Here is a 19,201-nt window from a genome sequence, read left to right as displayed (position 1 = left end):
TCATTGGTTTCCACAGTAACAAAGCGGGGCGTGGTCGTTAGGGGGACTCATATGACGTCATCAGGATATTAACCTACGGTGGGCGGGGAATGACAATAATAAATAAGAGTTTAGCAGTAGTGATGAAATACAACTAATGATAATATAATAATAATTCAAATAATAATGTATTAATTTATTAATTTGAAAACATCCATTATATTTCAAATTGAGATAATAGAACATTAGTTTTATTTATTTATTTATTTTTTCAAAAGCTCATCCCTCAAATATAAAACTAAGACGTATGAGACTGGTTTTATATTTCAGTAACACGGAAGAACCAGTAAACCGAACTCCCTCTGCACAGCCAATCTCAAGGTCAAATACATTTGACACCAAAACATTTAATCACCCCCATTCCCCATCCTGAGCATGAGGGGGAACATGGATCATGCCATTGCCAGACACTACAAGGAGAAAAAACATGGGTCAGTCACTTCCCTTAAATTTGTTGGCATTGAAAAAGTACAGCCCAATCCAAGAGGGGGAAATATGATCAACCAACTTTTAAGAAGGGAAGCATTTTGGATCCATGAATTGAATACACTTGAGCCACATGGACTTAATGAAACATAGGATTTGATTCCTTTACTGTGATATAAATCTTAACATATCTCCCTCCACAGGTAATTTGGATCCATAGGGAGAGATGAGCCACTAGGTCCCTTGTCACTTCCCTTTCACTCCCCCTTTTCCATCCAACAGTGTAGAGGGACAGATGTAGGACCTGCAGTCTGTCTCTCTTTATAAAATCTTGGTCTCAGTCATCTACATAATGGGGTGAGGTTAAATCACATATTAGTCCTGTACCTCTTGTACTCTTTATGAATCTTGCTTTGTTTTTGATCTATGTAAATTATCTTTTGAAAAATGTTTTAGAATAATGTAAAAGAAAGAATATTGAAAAAGAAAAGTGAAATAACTGTCATATTTAGTCATGTGACTTAGCACACTTTTGAGTGAACAAACCTGAAGAAGCCACAGGCGAAATGCGTTGTTCGCTCTTAATAAAATCACAGTAATTCAGTTCAGTATGCAGTGGTTTGTGCTGATGATTTTAACATGGAAGAACTGTTTGCAGAACCAGAGAGCTGGTCTTTTTACATTATACATTTTTGACTCATTCACCAGACCTTCATCCATTAATGTGAGACAAGGAAAATAACTCTGTCTAAAGCTGTCTATTTTATTTACACTGTATATGTAGTAGCCCAACTGGGATCAAGTGTTGAACATTTGTAATAGCTATAAACTCTCCATGCAGAACAGTAGTTCTCAATCACTCTGTATTGGAACTATGTCAAATAGATAAATACATTTAAATCTAAATTTAAAAAGATCATAAAAAGCAAAGCATCTCACTTGCTCGAACATGCCTTTATTTCCCCCATAATTTCTCCATTATACATTTAATGTGACATTTTCCCTGCTGAGAGAGGTTCTGACTATTGTTGATGTGTTTACATAACAGCACATATTATCAAACTGTTGTTTTAATAAAACAAAAATGATTTACAGCCCAAACATTCACACTGTAGCTGCTTTTAGTCATCCAGGCAGTCTGCATTGAAATTTGGACTCTTAATGGTCTTTGAAAGGGAGTGCAATGCTGGCCTCTGCTGCACAAAAGTGGTTATCATTCCCAAATATTTTCTTGCAGTGGATCTGAGTGGCAACCATGTAATCCAGGCAAAAATAAAAATATATCAGTACCACTAGCCTTCCATGTCCAGGTACAGTCTGTTTTACATTTTGATCCAACTGTTTATGGCTGAATTCCCGCCTGTTTGCACTCAACAAGGAAGTACAGTAAGAAGCTGATCCAAGTCCGAGTTCCACTCTGATGAAAGGGATGCAAAGGTCCCGGGTAGGTATCAGGGTGGTCATCAATATCTTCTTTTATTAATACAAGCTCCTCCATCCCGGCCAGTTTTATGATAATTCTGCATAACAGAAGCCACAGCTATCATTGTTGCTCCTTTTGCAGCTGCAACTGTGCTCACTCCCAGCCAGAGGGTTTATTTAGGGATTGTATGCAGTATGAAAATTTAAGATAGTGTTGCAACAGTGTTTTTTTGTTATGTTACCAAAAACTTTTTCAGTTTCTAAAAATGATTTGACTTTGGGAAGTGTATTTGGACACTTGAAGGGGGAACTTGTGGTAAAAATTCATACATGTTATTCTTGTGGTCTAAGACAGCCTAAAAATATAAGTAAACTCACCAAAATCCCCAAACTAGAGTGCTGAAACTCAAATATTTGATGTCACAGGGGGATGTTCTAAGTATATGGGCACATTTTCTGTTTCAGATCTGATAACACTACAATAGAATAAAGCTCATTTGGGTATAAAAAGAAAACCAACATTATGTAGGTAAATAAAATCAGGTTCCTATTCACTGTCAATGAAGCAACATCACAAGTTATGGATTTACTTCACTGGTTTCTAACTTTGAAAGATACCTCCTGCTCACAAATATTGATTCATTGGCCATATATATAACATATTGGAATTCTTAATTTAGGTGGTGTTCCCCTTTAAAGTTAAAATACATAAGATTGGAATGTGGACAATGTAAATTGCTTCAAATATGATTTTGTTTTTTACATTAGACTTGCTATTGTGTCACTCATAAGATTCAAGTAATAATTATACACGTAAGTCAGCTTTGTACCTTGCTGTGTTGTTTGAATTTGGCAGCTAAGATTGTCTAACAGTTGAAAAGTCATACTCTAAGTCCCAAGTCGTAGGAAGGTTTCTTGGCATGATAATAATAAAATAAAATATGTTGCAGACTGATTTGTCCCTTGTCAGTGTTGTAATCAATTCAAGTAGTTGATAAAAGTTTTTAGGTTTCTGGACCAGCTCTGTTGCTGTATTTTACTTTTATGTGAACAGGTATTATTATCATAATCAATTACAGTATGACTGTCAAAACTTTTTGGAATGGAGGCCAGATTAGATAACTTAAACATTACCTGGGGGCCAGCTGCTTCTAGCATCATGGGTAATGAAAAAAAACCCAAACATAGAAGTTATTCATTTACTTTCTAAGACCGCTTATCCTGTTGGGGGTTGTGGGGGTGCAGGAGCCTATCCCAGCTGACATTGGGTGAGAGGCAGGGTACACCCTGGACAGGTCACCAGACTATCACAGGGCTGACACATAGAGACACACAACTATTGATGCTACGGCCAATTGAGAGCCAGTTAACCTGCATGTCTTTGGATTGTGGGAGGAAGCCAGAGTACCCAGAGAAAACCCACGCTGACACGAGGAGAGCATGGCATGACCCTCCACCCCAGGGTTTGAACCAAGGACCCTCTTGCTGTGAGGCGACAACCGTGCCGCCCACACACAAGTCAGACAAACACAAATTGCTCGTCTTTCAGTTAAAAAGTATTCAACTTTCCACTGCTGTCAACTTTCCCCTTCTTTGCTGTGGCCATCTGCAACATAGCAAGGAAATGTCTATTGCTAGGTAACCATTCGATTGCTTTTTTGCTGTCTGTTTATGAAAACACATTAGTTTTGTGTGCGTACTACTTGGTGCATGTCTAAAGACTGTATGATAGCCCTGTCATTGTGAGGTGAACAGAAAAAAATGCAGTGAATTTGCTTGAGTTATCAATGTCCTGTGGCAGACCACATATAGTATATTTTGAGAGATGTGCTGTAGGATGTTTAAAATCAGTCCACGGGCCACAGTTGGGCCGGACTTTGGACATGCCTGCATTACAGCTTTGTCACTGGGCTTGTTATCACTGGTCAGCATGTTGCAGAATCCAGAAATATCAGCCACCTTTCCATGGGCGACTGTGACATCGCAGTAACTTTCTGTTATCTTCCCTCCATGTGAAAGGGGATCTACAGTGTGTGGTTCTTCCCCTGACTGTCTCTCTGCAGTGAATTGGAGATCTTGGTCATCATGATCGTATTATTAGTGATGGCGTTTGCCGTCCCTCCTGAGGCCTTGGAGCTGTGCTGCATGCTGATGATGTCACCACTAGTCTGCTCTGGCTCTGCACGCCGGAAAATATTTCTCATGGTGGCCTGAGGGCGAAAAGGGCAGTAAATTATTCAGTGAATGGATGAGTAAATAGGCGAATAAATGAGTGATGGATGGACAAATTGTGGCCAGAGGGAAGGATGGATGGATAGATAGACAGGTGGCGAGAGGAAGGATGTTAGGATGAATGAGGTGAAGAAAGGTGAGGAGGCAAAATACTCCAGTCATACCTGGAAATTATTTGTAACAAAGCAATAGACGACTGGATCCATACAGCTATTCAAACTGCTGAGAGTGACAGTCAAGTGGTAGGCTATCACATGATGAGGCATGTCAGGGTGGAAGTACACCACCACCTGCAACACAGGAAGACAACACAACCATGAGACCGCAGTGCACACCACATTGCTACATTTGATGCCTGTATGTTGCCTATAGGAAGATGGGTGTAGTAAGAGAAGGCAGACATCTCTACAGCTGATATCTCCGACACTCCGCAACTCACACCAAAACAATCTAGATAGACAAATAGCTCTATAGGTAAGAGGAAACATACGTATTTTGGTTTTTGGAGTGAACTGTCCCTTTAAGGTCTACAAAAATGCAATGATGATATTTTAAAACAACTTGTCACACCTGTCTCTAACTCACCTGTCTGATGTGAAAGGGTGTGAAGCAGACAGTGAAGATGATCAGCACTGTGGTCAGCAGCTGGACAGCCCTCCTCCTCCTCTCCCTGAGGAAAGACAGTAAAAACCACCACTGTGACATCCCATAAGCTGTAAGCCTCCTCTGCTTTCAGCGCAAATGGGAGTCATTTTCTCTCAGTGCTTTTATTGGTATTGTATGTTCTTGGATGCGTAAACATTGTCATTTTTAAGTCTTACAACCAGAAACATCCTGATATTCTATACTTCCTGACTTGTGTCTATGTATGGTGGCAACATTGGTTATACCTGCTCTGCTGCATCAGGCGGCGGTCGGCTAGTGCCCACATAATCCGCATTGTGAAGACCACAATGATGATGAGGGGAAGAAAGAACTCAGTGATGGTAAGAAAGAGGAGCTTTGAGAGGCAGCAGCCCGGGTGCTGGAAAGCAGTGGACAGGAAGGAGTAGGTGACCACAATGGCAAACAGCCAGACAGAAACACACACACATTTGGCCACACTGGAATTCCTCCATCGCCGAGAGGCTTCAACCTGCAAGGACAAATGAAAAACATGCAGTTTTAAGTTCCTGCGCCCATCTAATTCTGTCACCCAACTGCAGGCGAAACCCACCTGCACGATGGCGAGGTAGCGGTCGACACATATGCAGGTCAGGAACAAGATGCTGCAGTACATGTTGACAAAGTAGCTGAAGATGTGCAGGTAGGAGCAGGTGAGACAAGCTCCTCCGCTGTAGTAGAGCAGGATGCGAGTGGGCAGAGAGAGATTCACCAAGAGGTCTGTCACCGCCAAGTTGATGGTGTAGATCACCGAGGTGGTCTTTTGCTTGGTGCGGAAACAGAAAACGTAAAGTGCGACTATGTTGAGCACCATACCCACCTGTGAGAGAGGAGAGGAGAACTGGGTGGTTTGTACAGAGTTGCATGGTCAGTTTGGGTTTTAAAACTCATATAAGAACGTAAGAACATGAACTCAAACCGTAAGGGCTCCAAGAAAAGTGCCTACCAGGAATATGAGAGAGTTTATGACCATCAGTGCAATCCAAAGGCCGTAAAAGTCATTGTAGAGCCCCTCGTCTAAATGAGCCAGCCTTTGTAGATATGCCTCCATGCCGCTTCTGTTACTGGGACTGGCTATTACAGACTGGATGGGAGATGAAGTATTGATAGAAAGCCAGGACTCAGTGCTGTTGAAGTCCATCATAATGGTGATGATGATGTTGATGGTGATGATGCACGTAGGTGATGATGGTGAGGATGATGATGATGATCCAGAGTTGGGGTGGAAACTGTCAGACAAAACCACACAGTGTTGTGATGCAGTTAACATTTACTTTAAATTTTAGTGTGGGCACAAACTATAAGATTTTGTTAAAAGTCTGATCATTTCTATTCCCATTAACAGCTGTTCAGGGGCTGCAAGCTTTCCCAGCATGCATTAGATGGCAGAGACACACACATACACACTTACAGTACTGTGGGAATAATGTAAAGCCTATGAGAACACAGAGCTAACATGCAGAGCAGGGCAAGATTCAACCTGTTGTTCTGAGGTGATTGTTCCCACCGCCATTCAGTTAATGAGTTGCTTTATGATAATTTTGACCACATCAGTGCAATTAGAGACTTTTGTTTTACTGTAAAATATGTATATATATTTAATTGCCATTTAAAAAAATCCTTCTGACTCATTTTTAGTCATGTTTATCTGGTTAGCTAGTTCTACTAATACAACTACAACAACAACATCAACTACTACTACGGACCCCAGGAAGATTAGCTTTTGCATGCTGCAAAAGCTAATGGGGATCCAATAAACAATAAACAATACTACTACTACTGCTACTACTACTACTACTAATACTAATAATAATGATAACAATATATTTCATTCATGGGCGCCTTTCAAGACACTCAAGGTCACCTTACAGGCAAAAATAGAGAAAATAACAACAGAACAATAATGTCAATGAGATATAGTAACACATGAATAACATAACATAATATAACATAACATAACATAATATAACATAACAACAAATAAATGATCATCAAACCAGTTTACAGTGAATAAAATACAGTGTAAATGGTGGATGTGTGTGGACGAACCTGAGACAAACTGAATAGGCTAATCTACTAAAAAACTACTATTACTGTGTTCCTTAGAGCCAAGCAATAAGGCTCTTTTAATGGTTACTGGTGATGATCAAAAATGAACAAGCAAATCTTTCTGAACGACTTTTCTTCATGTTCAGTGTACTGGGTCAGCCTTGAATGTCTAAATGCTCATGAATCCTCAACTTTTCCCATACATTGTTATTGTTAGGGGTGTGACGATCCATCGATCTGGATTGATATATGATTCAGTGATTAATGAAAATAAAAAAACATTGATCTTTATCAGCATCTTTAAGATACGCTTTTATTTTGAAAGTCTGTGCCACTGTCAAACAGCAACAGGCAGATAATGAAAAGCAGCCAAGAGAAGGACTATGAGGATAAAGCTATTTACTCGGTAATAAATCAGCAGTGTGGAAATAGTTTTCGATTTTGGAGAAAATATGGGTCAACAGACAATGAACATGTCATATTTCAACAATACCGTCATGAGATATAACATGACATAATGTTAACCTTACCTGTCTGGTCAGGTGACTCACTCTGCTAGCTTCTCACTAGAGCAACATTAGCTGCTGTTTCAACAATGTTCGGCTGAAAATACGTTAATGGAGTCTGAAATTCAACTCTACTGATCTGTCGGGAGACACAGCGACTTAAACTAACGGTGAGTAACAAAAAGTAAAAATAATACATGTAATTTATTAAGTTATGAGTAGAGGAAAGTATGCTAGCCGCTAGGCTAATTTATGCTATGTAACGGTGCTAAAGCTAATAATGGGTGACAAGCAAAAAACAACTGACATGTCTGTGAACCTTGACAGTTATTATAGGGATGAATTTTATACTTTTTGTTAAACAATGTTGTTGTTAATAAATGTTTTATGGATGTTGAGAAGTTTGCTTTAAGGGCTTAAAGCCAGATAGACCTGAAGTTTTATGAAAAAGATGGTTTGGGTTAAAATGAAAAGGTTTCTTCCGGTAAGGTCTTTCAGGCAGAAAGCCACAAAGGGTAACTTATCTCATGTGCTCTTTTATTTGTGTTGGTGCAGTCAATTTAAAGTAAACTTAACTGCATTTAAGTGGTTACAATTACTTACATTGTTTATGTGTTGTTGTAGAAACAAAAAGGGTGGCAGCTTCTTCTGTAACAGATGGTGTTAAATGATAATATAATATCGCCTCATATCGATCGCAGGCCCCTGAATAGCATCGAATCGAAATTGTATCGTGAAAAAAAGAATATTGTATCATGATTAAACTAGTGACTTCTTACACCTTTTGTTATCATTGGTCACCGCTCACACTTCCTGCTATGGTTAATGAACAAGAAGTGATTAATTTCTACTGGAATTTAGACCAATGGTGCATTCACATGCTCCTCAGATGGTTCTTGTCCCAACTTTTGTGGGTCCATAAGCTTTGAGTTGTAATGTGAAAACAATATGGATGCTTCAAAAAAGATGTGTTATATTTTATTGCTCAGAGCATTACAACACACTGATAATGAAGAGCAAACGAAGCAGGGGCTCCGGGGCTGAAAAATGAAGCCAACACGGACTTGCCAAAAGCTGCAGTCCTTTGAATGGCCGTTTGAAGCTAGCTCCAGAAGTCAGTCAATCCCCATAGACCCCCATGTTACAATTACCAACTTTACAGCCGTAGTTTGGGTCTTCATAGATAATTTCACCCTTCATGTCAACTGTACGGGGGTGAATTTTTATATAAGTCACGTATTTACATTTCATTAAGGTTTAAAGTTACACATAATTAGGGGCAGGCTGCTTTGAGTGACAGGCTGTCTACGGATAGTGTCCTTGGCTTAGTCAGATCCACCCCTCACTGCTCCACGGCACCAGCCTCTCACCCGAACATGTTCACTTCTGGCTCCAAAAAACCAAGATGGCAATGACCAAAATGCTAAACTCAAAGTAACGTCATGGTATCTACATCCATTACTTTTATAGTCTACGGGTAAACCATGAAATATGGTTGGAAACAAATTTTCTAAGTTTATTCCGACACCACATGAATGCAGCACAAGGCTACGGAGGTAACTGGGGTGTCTGCTGCTTGCCCCTCAGAGACAACAGATTGTTGATCATTTACATTTCTGTAACATGGTATTGAGCATACATAGCCTACCTTCATACAAATGGGATGCTAAATTAATGCATTAAAATGAATAGTTCATCGTAATTAATGTTAACTTTTACATGATGATAATAATGACAATAAACTTTATGTAGTACCTTTCATACAAGAAATGCAGCACCAAGTGCTTTACAATAAGGGCAGTATAGGCACTGAGTGCTTCACATATAAATAGACATAGTGGACATTAAACAGACAAGACAATTCAATATAAAAGGACATTTAAAACAGTTTAAAACATGGATTAACTGATTCAGAAAATCATACAGTGGCAAAACTGTAATATTTAAAATGCAGCAGTGTTAAAGGAGTTAAAGGAGCAGTTAAAGGCTAAAGTGAACAGATATGTTGTTAGCTTTCTTTTTTAAATATTTAGCGAGCTAGCTTCCTTGATATCTATAGTGTGTTGCATAGCTTTGGGGTGTAATGGACAAAGGCTGCATCCCCGATCGTCTTCCGGCTGTTGCTGGGAACCTCCAAAAAACCAGCAGCAAATGATCGCAGTGTTCTTGGAAGCAAATAGTTAACAAGGGAGTTAGCAGTGTAGCTTGGTCCCAGCCCATGTAAAGCTTTGTATATAAGGAGCAGGAACTTAAAATCAATTCCGATGATGACGCGTGGTGGATTATACTGTGAGAAGAATGGGTCGCAGATCACTGACAGCTTCTTCGGTTGTTCCACTGTATGCCATTTTTGCTACTGGGGACAGTAACTGCAAAGAAACTACGCTGATACTCTTGTAACTGTGGATAGCTATCGATAGCTACCGGGATAAACTAATGCACTATCCTCTTTCTGTTTTGGTGCTCTTAACTCTTTTCCTCTGTGCCATAAAATAGTCTTCATTTGTACCTGGTGGCTGACAGACTTGCACAGTGAAAGCGAGTCATATAAGGAACCAGTCTAGATGCCAATGGTGTCATTATTGTACAGCCATTACATTATGCAATCAACATGTGTTCATAACAATAAGTCAAAACAAAACTTTAATGAATCCGATTCCTAAATAACCCTTAACACACACAGACATTCTCACACATTCCTCTCCGCTCCCCTGCCCTGACATCCACTCACTCCCCCGTCTCTGACCTCAGTGTGGTTGTTGCTGTTGGCATGGCCACTGTGACAAAGCCATTTTAAACCAATATCAGACTTATTTAGATTATTTATTTATAACCAACTGTATTTATTTATGCCTACAGCAATGTTTTGATTAAGAATTGGAAAATATAGATTTTTCTTTCCGTCAGATCATCTAAATAGCTCCAAGCAGATCAGATCTGAACCACAAAGAGTCATTTTGTGTCTGTGTAAATCAATGCTGATCTGTATGGCCTGTTTGTGTTTATTTACCTCCAACAATGATGGCGAATTCTTCTCGTAATTGGGATAAACAGAACTGTATATGTGTGTATGTGTGTGAACAGGATGATAGTTCCTGCCCGGATATTTACAGTTTTAAGTTCTAGGTCATTTCATTTGATTAATAAGTCTATAGGTTTACATTCATCTAGTGGGTGCAGCACTGAGACCTTCTTAACCACAGTAATACATTGATGGGAGAAAAGGCAGCAGATGAAACATCCACTGAGGATCCTAAAATAACTCCTAAGTGGATAAAGGTTTTGTCACTGTGACAAACTGCAACATGTCATCTTCAGGTTTGCTGTCATCTTCAGGTCCTGCTGTTATGAGACTTTATAAAATTAGACACCTCTCCGTATGGTGCTCTCAGCTGTGAGGAGGAAAATATGCAAATATGAGCTAGAATCTACGAGCTGTGAATATTATAGACAGCAGAGGGCAGTCAGTGACTGTGCCTCATATACTGTATCTCAGTGGGATATAATGTGAGATCCACAGACATTTAGAGTCAAAAAACAAACAAGAAAAAAACAAAAAAACAACTGTGGTCACATGAGATTAAACATCATATTTTCCATGGTGCGTTCCAGTGAGTGTCATCCTAAATATTGTCTGGAGGCTGGAATGCTTCCCTTCCCTTCCATGACAAATGTAGTTTAATTGCTCATGTGAGGCCCAGACTGGATAGGTTTGTGTTGTGTATGCTCGTGGCTCACAACTAATCTCTCACAGCAAAATAATCATCGGGCTGATGAAAAATGTAGTCTGTTCAGGCTAATGAGAATAACATGCTCAGCTGAGGGTGAGGCATGAATAATGTGATTCATCTGCATTAACAAGATCAGTCCAGCAATAGAGCATTAAGACCACTGAAGGAAATAAATGGGTGTTTTCACAGCGACATCCCCTGATATTGTTCAACTTACTGAGAGCTAGTTCATCATCGTTAACAGCGCTAACGAGTGTTATGAGCGTTGCTCTGAGGAAATTGCCAGTTAAACCACTTAATTTCATCTGTTGAGAAACAAATGACAGTGACAAGTAAGGCATTCCAGTGATTTTCAAGTATGTGCTGTTAAAGCTGGTCTTCGGAAAGATGAATGTCTAGCCCTGAACTATTCTGACCTAATTATCTAAACTGAAGCACCCAGCGTGGTTGGGTGTGGTTAGAAATGTGCTCTGTGGCCACAGCAAACAGTGATGTCACGGTGTGCTAGGGTCCACCTTTTCATAACTGCAGCAAGGTACAAAATCAAACCACTGTAGGGCAGCAGAAAACAAGATTTTCAGGGGGTGTTAAAGGCAACCTACTATCCTCATGTTCAGGTCTCTACTAGAACATGCTAACATGCTTTAATGTTCAAAAACACATTATTTTCCTTACACTGTTTGTGTTGCAGCACCTGTAGCCTATTTACCTTCAGTCTGAGACACTCTGTTTTAGGCCTTGATTACGCGGATAACGATACAAATAAAATAATATAAATATTTATTTATTCCGTAAAAAAATCCGGGTTCACACAATCAGTTTTGAAAACGATATCCCTGCTGCAATTAGCATGCCAGGCCAGTAGGTGGCGATACGCCATATGTCAAACACCATAGAACAACGTTCTGCGCATGCACAGTGATTTGTTTTCCTCTTGGTGCTAGTGATAAAAACAAGGATAAACTACATTTTAACCTTATGTAGCATAGTTAGCTGCTATGCACTTACTAATATTGAGCACAGCAGACGTCTTTGTTCGCTGATGTAGCAGTGATGTTGATGCAGCAGTGCTAAGTTCATTTGTAAGCGCGTAAGTAGTCCCAAAAGTGCTAACAAAACATAAACAACCCGGCATATATCCGCCATTGTTGTTGTGGTTACCGGGCGCCTAATGGGTATGTGCGAACTGGGTTGCAACATCATCGTTTTCCAAAATCTCCATCTATCCTGTTTACATGTCTCCACAGAAACGGATATTTTTAAAAACTTTCACTTTGGAAGCCGTTTTGGAAAATCTCCGTTTTCGTCGAGAAAAACGCCAGTTATGTGTAAATGATAGGTGCAAACGCAAAGATAAATACCCGTTTTCAGAAATATACGGAACCTTATAAACAGGCCCTTAGTGCCTGTCTCTTTAAGCCCACCACCAGAAAAAGCCTAGTCTACTAATCACAAACAAATCGCAAAACATTTATTAAATCGAAAACAGTAGTGTGTTAAACACCCTCTGTGCGTTCCGATACCTGTACTGCCATGCTATTTAGTGTGCCAGAAAAAGATTTAGTGTGTCCCATTACATAGTATGTCAAATGCAATATGCCAAAAATACCAGGATGTTCTACTACATCCGGTCCAATTTTTCATGCTTTTGGTTATTCTGACCCACAATCCTCTGTGCAGTAGACGACACATCACATTGACTAAGCCACAATCAGATAACAGCTGATTGACAGCTGTCAGAACTCACAATGATAGATGACAGCACATTCAGGTGACTGATGACCAGTCGATTAGTAATAAAAGGAATATTAATTGTTTAATTAAATAAAACAATCAATATATATAAACCAATATAACCAATAAAGAGAAGAAAGCAGAAAAATGTATAGCCTATGTAACTGTACTATTGTGAATATAATATGTTAGAATCTACAATATATGCAGTTATAACATTGGAACATCAGAGCTTTACAGGTTGATCTCTTGTCTCTGGCGAGCTTGGTGAGCGGCACTTTTTTTGTGTCCATGGTAACTGATATATGAGTAAGAGGATCAAAGTGAAATATTAACAAAAAATGTAAGTACAATAAGTAAAGATCGACTAGACATTTATTGATATACATGTCACTGCTGATTTGGTAACACTTCTGACACACCCACCAAACCAGAGAAAATGTACCTCAAGCCAGTTCCACACAGAAACACAGAAACATGGCGTTCAACCTGGAGACCGTAGCAAAACAGTGCACAAAGTTTTGAGATTGAATGTGACCCTGACGTTATGTTGCTACATGAATACATGGGGTATAGTGATACTTTCAAATGTGAAAAAAACCCCATTTAAAGCCTAAACCCAAATCTTTACAACCAGACATGTTCCAGCAGGAATATGATCTTAAAATGAGAAGAAATTAACAACATCAGCAACCAAGATTACATGTTTCACTCACATTATCTTATAACTACATGCAGCAGTGTTCTTGTAGCTACTGGAATGACTTTAACAGAGTATAGCTGCAATTTCTATGATGTTTAATCACCAGTAAAAGTTTCTAAACCAAAATCTTCACAACTGGACATGTTCCAGCAGGAATATCATCTGTAATCATGAGAAATTACAACTATCAACACACCCAGGCACTCTTTGGCATCTAGAAGTGACACACCGGGCAACGTCATTATCTGACACTCTGAGCAACTGCCATAGCATAAAAAGCGAGAAAGTTAGAGTAGGAAGGGCGGGTGGAAGGTGTAGTGAACAGGTCAAACAAACACAGGAAATACACAAAGGAGACTGCTGTTTGTGTCCCATGTGAAACCAAATGGTGTGGTACGTCGTGATGTATGTGACGTTACGTTAATAAGACGTACTTATTTCAACCTAAACCATGATCTTTTTTCTAAACCTAACCATGTACTTTAGTAGCTTGTGCCTAAGGAAGTAAACCTAAAAAAGAAGGAAACCATGTTGGAAGTTTATTTTGAAACAAGACTGTATGCATGTAACAATTGGAAACTGTATATTTTCTGTAGGACAGAAGTTTATTTTGAAGACCCAATGCTGTAATTAGCAGAAAATGACACACCATCCCAAAGGTGACGCTGATCAAGCACCGGTATTTGACAAGTTGGGAGTCGTCTAGAAAGAAAAAAAAACTTTGGAAACACAGTATTCAGAGCAGTCTGAAGGGGTTTGTGCTGCAGAGATAATTTTCGCCGACATTTAGCTCATTATTGGACACTTAGGTTATTTTTAACATGAACATCTGACATCTTAACATTATATACATGACAGAAAATAAAGGAAAGCATCATAGGTCCCATATAAGTTTTCCTCGAATGGCACAATCAGGTCAAAATTAGGGATGCGCGCAATTAGACATCTAAACGATTAAACGTGCACCCCCTCGCTAGTCGGCACTAGAAATATTAGTCGGGTAAACCAATTTGAGTTATATTCATGTACAAGGCCGCTTAACTGTCATGCAGCCGACCGCCACTAGTGGGTGCTACAGAGCCATCAGACAGCAGTCCCCCTCCCCACAGTAATGCTTGAGTAGACTGGAGTTTTAAAACAGCACCGTGGGAAATAAGAGAGATGTCCTCTCGCAAAAAACAGCACCGCAGAACTTTGATCTAGAAAATGAATTCAGCAGCAGTTTATCTTTTGAGATGTTATAATGTTAACTTTAAGTGAGTTGTTGTCAGATAATGTGCAGGTTTACATTCATACTGCACGGCGCAAAATACCTCTCATTTCAGCTGGAATTCAATTATAATTTTGATGTTTTATTAACTTTAAAGTGAATTTCTATCGTTTTTGTCAGATAATCTGCAAGGTTCAATGTGCCCCACATTTCAGAGGCAATTTATTTATTTTAGATATTATTTCAGTGGTTAACTTTTGACTTAGTTGCTGTCATGAGTCATGACTCATGTTCACATTCATACCGCATGGCGCAAAGTGTCTCGTACGTCAGCTGCATTTAAAATCCGACATGGTTGTTGAAGATTATGATTAAAGGCTTCAACACAATATTTTGGGGGGACTATGTTTCAAATACAGATAACACCTCAATAAATACAATACAAATAACAATTAGTTTTCCAAAATTTTGACTGTTTTCTGACTGTTTTCCTTTTTTTGGACTAGTCGACTTGTCTTAATTAAAATTTTCGTTTAGTGGACAAGGAAATTAGTTGCCAGGAACTTCCCCAGTCAAAATACCTGCGAAACTAATGATGTTCATCAACCTCAGCTGAAGTAGGCCTTCAGTGCTAACATGCTAAACTGCATTACCATTTAGCTTAAAGCACAACTGTGCCTAAGTCCAGCCTTACTGAACTGCTAACGTGGCTGTTGACTCTTGTTTATCCAGCTTCACTACTTATATAACTTAAAGAAGGGTATATGAAACATTTGAGCCTGTAGCCTTTGCAACTACTCCACATTTTGTGTACCATTTTATACTGGGTAATGTTGATGATTTGGCCAAAAAAAAAAAAAAAACAGCCAGAAAAGTCAGTTTTGGGTAAAATGATAAATCCTAAATGCAGATACTAAATAAAATGCTGATACCAACCGCTGGGTTGTCGTCAGAGGTGCTAATTGAACATAGATGTAACACTGCAATACAAGTTTGTGTAGGCCTCTGATTCGAGTCCACACAGATAACACAACATTAATCTAACGCATCACTGCTGCTATCCTATTGTTGCTCTTCCTCCTCCGACATCAAAGACTGTGGTGATGCAATGACTGTAAAGTGATACTGAGAGGAGGGCAGGGGGCCCAGAGGCAGATCACAAATAACACTGTCCAAATAAATTCCAGCAGCGTGGGAGTCCCGTTTGTGTGTGTGTTTGTGTGTGTGTGTGTGTGTGTGTGTGTGTCAGATTGTGTGAAAGAGGGAAATATATAGAAAGGGAGAAAGACAGAACGGGATAGTGGACTACAGATCTCACGCTGTCCTGCATCAAATTATAGCTACAGAAAATGCCCCTCGAGGCAGATGGAACATTTTTGTTGGTGCTGTAACTCTTATTTTGGTGATGGTTGTACTTGTAGTTCACAGGGGCCTTTACTCTGATTGTGTAAAATAGTGTGAGCGTAACTCCTCTTTTCCACATCCAAAAGCTCGAGTGCTAAAGCTCAAACTTGTGATGTCATAGGGTTTAAAGTCTAGACCTGCTAGTAAAGATGTTATAGATGACGAGGCCCTTTCCACCAGTTTCAGATATTTTTGAAAACTGATATTTTCCTCTATTTTTTGTCCTTTCGTCCACACGCAAATGGAAATCTAAATCACTAAAACGCATTCAAAGGTGCAAATTTTTCAAAACCCTGATTACCTCCGTATTCGTTTGGGCATTAAAAATGGAACATTTAGGAAACAAAGATGTCATCTCCTCATTCCGCACATGTTCATTGATGCATTGTGTGATGAGTTGGAACCTGAAGCAAGAACAAAAATGGCAGACTATTGGTTTATTTACATTTTGCTAGCACTCCTTATTTGTAATGGACTTAAGTAACAAAGATATATGAACATTATTTAAAAAACACAAAGACATCAGGTTGTCTTTCTTCAGTCTGGCATATAGCAGCAGTGGCCTAGTCTGGTGGCCTATAACTATTTTGCGTGTGGTTGGGCCCACAACTGAAACAACAGCCATCTTGTTTATAGCTGAGTGAGTAAATGTACTCAAGTATAACTGTCTTTCATATTTCCACTCTGTACATTGATGCACCACTGTCAGGCTAATGTTACTAGCTAATGTTGACTTCAATTTTCTACCTACTATAGGGGAAACATTCCCAGAGGTCTGGTGATACGCCATTAAAAATCTGGGTCATGGCTAAAAATATGAAGAGGTTGTCACAGCACATAGAGTGGCCCAGGAATGAGTCCAAAAACCCCAAAATTAGTTTGCATTTTAGCACTCCTGGTTTCCCCATCTTGAAGTCAGTGGATTTTTTGAATGAGTTCTTGTTTAGATGCCTAAAATAAAGTATGTGGTTAACACCAGCTCAAGAGATTTTCAAGTTTTGTTTTATGACATAAAATATATCAGCAAATACCCCCCTTGTGAATTTTGAAGCTTTTAGGTGTCTTAAAAAAGACATTATTTTCTGCAATAATTCAAAATCCAATGGAAAAATCCCATGGCTTTTTGACAAGGGAACCAGGGCAACGGCAATTACTGTGTTGGCTACAAATAAACTTCATCCCTGCAACACTGTATTGTAACTGCAACAAACTGATGATGCATGATGTCACAGAATAAAGCTAACTTGGATTTAAAAAAGAAAAAACAAACACTCTTTGGGTCCACAAAATCAGGCTCCCATTTATTATCTATGGACCAGCTCCAGACTTTATACTAGATAACATAACAAGTTTGAGACTGACATCTGTGGTTCCTGGCTTTGAGAGAGAGCAGCTCATGTTCACAAATATTAATTGAATTTTCCATGGGCTGTGGCCAGGCCATGGAAATAACACGTGTTCCCCTTTAATATAGAAGTTATGTTCTTAATATTTGTACATTGAATGTAGTGATTCTTGACATTACATTTGTACTTCCTGTCTTTTTAAAACAACATATTTTATTGACACAGTTTATCTACAGTTGGAAACAACTTACCTCTAGAGGGAAAAGAAGACACTAACCAGTCAAATCAGTAGACTGCCACTGGTACAAGTCAGATCTGTGTGTGGTGAAGCTGATGTGTCCTCATGTCTGTCAGTGTCCAACCAGGTGATGCTGGATCCTTTCCAAACAAGGATGCTTCAACTCTCAGTGACCTTTGCACCCTCGAATCATCTCTGAACATCCACTTACGTCAGTCGCGTCTCGTCTGGAGCAGGTTCAGCGTTTCAGTAAGGATTTCATCTCTCTTGTCAGCGTGTCACTTTTGTCTCTCCTCTCGAGTCATTCCAGTAGGCTGTAGTAATCAACACACTCCTTCAGATCTGTGCATCCCTGTCATTTCTGTCACTTCCTCAGCCTGTTTGCGTCTACTCAGTGTGTTGTTTTCTAGATTTCTCAAACATCCTCAGATCTTTCTTCTGCTGTTGTACGTCTCACTCCTTTCAGTGTCTTTTTTCTTCTCTCCTTCTTTTTCTCTCCCTGTTAGCATCATTTTCTCTCCCTCTCCTTTCATTGACTCTGTCTTTCTACTCCCCTCCCTCTCACTCTAAATCTCCTCTCAGTTTGGTCCTCAGACAGGAAGTCTTAGTATGTGTTTACATTCTGCCGGGACACGCACATGCATGCCTATGTACAGTATGCACACACACCAATGTTAGAGTGGAGCACAAATCTACACACACACACACACACACACACACACCAGATACCACAAGCAAAAGTAATACAATAAATATGTGATATACTGTGTAGTTTCATGAGGTCTGTTGACAAACCATCAAATATTGCTATGTATAAAGCTTAGACAAACAGGACTGCTTTGAAATACAAATGATGAAGGTTTTTCGTGTTCCCTCATAGAAAATAATTTTAGTTGTTGTATGTATAATTGTGAAATACTACTGAATGAGCAGTACTTTACATTTCAAGACTACAGTGATCTGCTTTTTATGAACGCACCTGACCAGTGCCGAAATAAGTTTGATTCTGCATAGAATCTATCTATCTATCTATCTATCTACCTACCTAACTAACTCTATGAGTGGCGCGACCAAGTTATTGTTTTGAAACTTACAAGTAAATCTCGTATTTGCACTCAAATCCTAAACTTTTTCGCGTCCTAAACAAGGCATCGTGCACTCCCCAACAAATTTTATGCCAATATTAAAATTACATAAATCATGACAACACATTCTCACTCCACTCTCGTCACATCATATGTGTCAGTTTGGTCATGGACTTTCCATGTCCACATACGATGTGAAAGGTACCCTGGTGCCGTTGGTTGTTGACGTTCTGGGGTGGAGTTTCAAGTTACATGCATTGTCTTCTTTCAAAATACACTTCCGGTTTCACAGGAAATTTACAGTTTGCATACTGTTTCTTTCAAAATAAATGCAATATGTCAATACAGCAAAGCAATTGTTTTTTTCCTTCAACAATTAACACACGTTGTTACATTTAGGCAACAAAAACACG

At 39.3% G+C, this 19,201-nt stretch overlaps 1 protein-coding gene across 1 annotated transcript; it reads right to left on the bottom strand.

Annotated features, from left to right (window-relative positions):
- Positions 1 to 3,911: 3,911 nt before the first annotated feature.
- On the bottom strand, positions 3,912 to 8,715 carry gpr20 (G protein-coupled receptor 20). Its single transcript, XM_050047878.1, has 7 exons — positions 8,708 to 8,715; positions 5,729 to 6,011; positions 5,336 to 5,602; positions 5,010 to 5,254; positions 4,705 to 4,789; positions 4,284 to 4,409; positions 3,912 to 4,097 (listed from the first exon to the last, which is right to left on the bottom strand). The coding sequence occupies exons 1-7, from the start codon at positions 8,713 to 8,715 to the stop codon at positions 3,912 to 3,914; spliced, it is 1,200 nt and encodes a 399-aa protein (XP_049903835.1).
- Positions 8,716 to 19,201: the final 10,486 nt, after the last annotated feature.

This window comes from Epinephelus moara, chromosome 6, assembly GCF_006386435.1.
Source record: "Epinephelus moara isolate mb chromosome 6, YSFRI_EMoa_1.0, whole genome shotgun sequence".
NCBI classification, from domain to species: Eukaryota; Metazoa; Chordata; class Actinopteri; order Perciformes; family Serranidae; genus Epinephelus; species Epinephelus moara.
The sequence above is the reverse complement of the archived record's forward strand: the minus strand, read 5'-3'. Positions and strand labels throughout refer to the sequence as shown.

What these genes read in the sequence shown, in the direction of transcription:
- gpr20 (XM_050047878.1), bottom strand. An exon ending in GCTACCTCGCCATCGTGCAG is followed by an intron (nt 5,255 to 5,335) that starts GTGGGTTTCGCC and finishes TTGTCCTTGCAG; the next exon opens with GTTGAAGCCTCTCGGCGATG. An exon ending in TTGTTACAAATAATTTCCAG is followed by an intron (nt 4,098 to 4,283) that starts GTATGACTGGAG and finishes TTTCGCCCTCAG; the next exon opens with GCCACCATGAGAAATATTTT.